General features: G+C 39.0%; 1 protein-coding gene across 1 annotated transcript; it reads right to left on the reverse strand.

Annotated features, from left to right (window-relative positions):
- Positions 1-308: 308 nt before the first annotated feature.
- On the reverse strand, positions 309-1,986 carry LOC145015648 (tyrosine decarboxylase 1-like). Its single transcript, XM_078974119.1, has one exon. The coding sequence runs from the start codon at positions 1,925-1,927 to the stop codon at positions 404-406; it is 1,524 nt and encodes a 507-aa protein (XP_078830245.1). The 5' UTR covers positions 1,928-1,986; the 3' UTR covers positions 309-403.
- Between the last annotated feature and the right edge of the window lie 1,663 nt (positions 1,987-3,649).

A 3,649-nucleotide genomic window follows, 5' to 3' on the forward strand; every position in this document is an offset into this window, starting at 1 on the left:
CGGTAAAAAAACTGAATTGAATTAATTAAAAAATTCAGATTTTTTTAAAATTAGGAGAATTAATCATCCCTAAAAATCCGAAAATTTCCTTTTATAAATGTAGTTAATTGTCCAAAATACCCTTTTACTTAAAATTGTGTGATTATATGCTACATGTTACCCATTGTAATATCATACACCCTCAAATCATGTTCATTGATTAATTTCATCAATTGGTCCAGATTTGTGCATTCTGACACACAATATTTAGTAAAAACAAAATAACCTAAGCCTATATATATAATTTTTTTTTATCACAATGACTATTTATTCATAAATGCGGTTACAGTACCGCACCTAAAAATTATTCAAATTACATCATAGAATGGAGAACATGATATATCGTATTTCTTCTTTTAGATGATTACATAAAGTGGTCTTCAATCTGCTTCATGTGTTTCCCATTGGAAGCCTTCTTTGGTGCCAGTGTACCCAACATGGAAGTCGCTTGATCCTGCACCAACTCCCAAGCCATCTTCACATGCCTATCTTCGGTGAGTGTTGCTCCAATAGAAAACCGAATAAAGTACACTCCATCAACCACTGATTGCGTCATGTAAACATGCCCTGTTGCATTTATTGCTTCCAGTAGTTTACTATTGAATTCATTTACTTCATGTTGGTTTCCATGGTGTTGATGAATCGCATAGGGAGAAACCCTAAAACAAACCACAGAAAAGTATCTAGGTGCCACAATCTCAAACCTACTGTCCATCGTCACCAACCTTTCCAAATCTTTTGCCATTTTCACATGGTTTTTTAAGAATTGCCTCAAACCAGTCACCCCATAACTCCGTAGCACCATCCATAACTTCAACGCTTGGAATCGTCTTGTAAGTGTTATCTGCCAGTCTTTGAAGTCCACCACTTCTCCTGATTCAGTAGCTTTGTTTTTCAAATATTCCGAGTTCGTAGAGAGAGATTTTGTGAGAGCCGATTTGTCTTTCACCCAAAGGCAGCAACAAGCAAGATTTGTGAGAAGCCATTTGTGTGCATTAAAACTGAAGGAGGTAGCACCCTCTACACCATCAAGAAAGTGACGAAACTCTGGACAAATACAAGCACTTCCTGCATAAGCAGCATCCACATGAACCCATATATTATATTTGCTTGACACCTCACACAAGGGTCCCAACGGATCCACTGTTGTGGTTGACGTTGTTCCAATAGTAGCACATAAATAGAGTGGAAATAAGCCAGCTTCAACATCTCTTTTAATCAACTCTTCCAGTCGTTGTGGAGAGAGTTTATAGTTTTCGGACTTTGTTGTCATGACTTGTCGAACATTCTCCGGTTTTATTCCAACAATTTTGGCTGCCTTCATGAGACCAACGTGGGTTTGATCCGAACAGTAGACAACAAGCTTCTCGTTGTTTTCTCTTCCTATTTGATCGAGCATCTTGTCTCTAGCTGCAATCAGGGTGCAAATGAAGGCCTCGCACGTAGTGCCAAGCAAGACACCTCCACCACCACCTGAGAACGAGAAGGCCGGCGGAAGTTGGAGTAGTTTTGATAGCCACTTCATGACCACGATCTCTAGCTCTGTTGCTGCGGGAGATGCAAGCCAATTGAATCCGACGACATTAAACCCATTCATAAGCATTTCACCAAGAAAGCTTGCTGTGCTTCCGCTGGATGCAAAGTAGGCAAAAAAGTTCGGACTTTGCCAATGTGTTAAGCCTGGGATAATATCTTTCTCGACATCATTTAGTATACTTTCTATTGACTCTGGGATAAATGGAGCATGATCAGGCAACCTTTCTAGTAGATAACCGGGATTGACTTGGCTTCGGACAGGGTAATTGTTGATGTTTTCGTAATAATCGGCAAGGAAGTCTATTATCATATGGCCTTGCCTTCTGAATTCTACATGGTCTAAGGGGTTCATGTTGTTGTTTTGTGTTTGTGATATACAAATTAAAATGGAAAATCGGGTATTTATAGCATTACCATGTGGATTATAGTTAGCTTTTCTCCTCATGTTATTACTATATAATGAACCATTTGTGAATAGAAATAGGAAAAAGAAAAAGGGCGCCTCCTTTTTCTTTATACATTGACAAAATTGTAAGAATGGTCCCTGTGGTATATCGAAAATTACCACTTTGGGCCAAACAGGTTTGGACTAGCACTAATGGTCTAGAACGTTTCATTTTGTTGCGAGTTTGGTCCATTTTTGTTTGATTTTTTATAAAATGACGATTTTACCCCCATTATATTTGTTTTTTGCTTTTCTTTTTTTTATTTAATTATTTTCCTAACTAAAAAATAAAAATAAAATAAAAGAAGAGAATCTCTCTCTCTCTCTCTCACACACACCCTCCCCTCTCTTTCTCTCTCTCTCTCTCTCTCTCTCTCTCTCTCTCTCTCTCTCTCTTTCTCTCTTCTCTCTCTCTCTCTCTCTCTCTCTCTCTCTCTCTCTCTCTCTCTCTCTCTCTCTCTCTCTCCAGCTAAGAGAACGTCACCACCCTCACTTTTTCCCCCAAGCTTCACTCTCACCGGAAGATTGGACACCACCGGCATAAAAGATGAACGCCACGAGATCGAAGCTATGACATCGATCCCTAACCCTAAAAGTTTCAGGCTGCGACACACATATCGAAGCTAGGGATTATAATGGCGACAACCTATGAATACCCTAGGGTTTCAAAAAAACGAGAATGGTGGTAGCCTCTGAAAACCTCAGTGTCTCATTCTTTCCTTCTTCAAACTCGATAGAAGCTTACCCGAGGGTCGTTTGATGGAGCCAGGAGTGTTGAGAAACAGTGAGGACGGTTTGAAACGGTGGTAGGGCTTGCGTTTTGTAAACATATCTGAAACCATTGTTTGCAAACCCTCGTTACCCACGAACTCCGGCGGTGCTAGGGCTTGTGTTCTGTTCATCTTGTCGATTCTCAAGAGGCAGCGGTTCTGTTCTATGAGAGAGAAGAATAAGAAGAACAATGGCGTTTCAGATTCGTGTGTGAGAGAGAGAGAGAGAATCGATTTTTGGGTTTTGTGTGTCTGTGTTGAATCTGTTAAAAAATCGATGAATGTGTGTGTTGATTTGTTTATGTTTTCTTCAGATTTCATGTGTTTGTGTGTTCATCTGATTTCGTGTATTTTTGTTCATCTGTGGGTGGTGGCGAACGGTGGTGGTGGCAAACTTTGGTGGTGGTTGCCAGAAAACCCGGTTGGTGTTGGTGGTTACCGAAAAATCTGACTGGTGTTGGTGGTTGCCGGAAAATCCCTTGTTCTTTGAACTGATATGAGGGAGGTGGTAGAAGGGGAAGAAGTTGTAGAGAGAGAGAGAGAGAGAGAGAGATTTTATTTTATTTTATTTTTTTAATTTTTTTAGTTAGAAAATAATTAAATAACAAAAAGAAAAAGCAAAAAAGAAATGGAAAGGGGCAAATCCGTCATTTTTAGATTTTTTAAACTGATTTGGACCAAAACCGCAGCAAAATGAAAACTTTTGGACTATTAGTGCTAGTCCAAACCTGTTTGGCCCAAAGTAGCAATTTTGGATATACCACAAGGACCATTCTTGCAATTTTGTCTTATACATTTAGATTTATAAAATTTGAGATTAACCAAATTTATTTACAAACATAAATTAGCCATTGATAAA

The sequence above is a fragment of the Lactuca saligna genome, chromosome 9 (genome assembly GCF_052625555.1).
Source record: "Lactuca saligna cultivar CGN05327 chromosome 9, ASM5262555v1, whole genome shotgun sequence".
NCBI lineage: Eukaryota > Viridiplantae > Streptophyta > Magnoliopsida > Asterales > Asteraceae > Lactuca > Lactuca saligna.

Coding starts and splice junctions, on each gene's coding strand:
- LOC145015648 (XM_078974119.1), bottom strand. CDS start 1,927: ATGAACCCCTTAGACCATGTAGAATTCAGAAGGCAAGGCCATATGATA.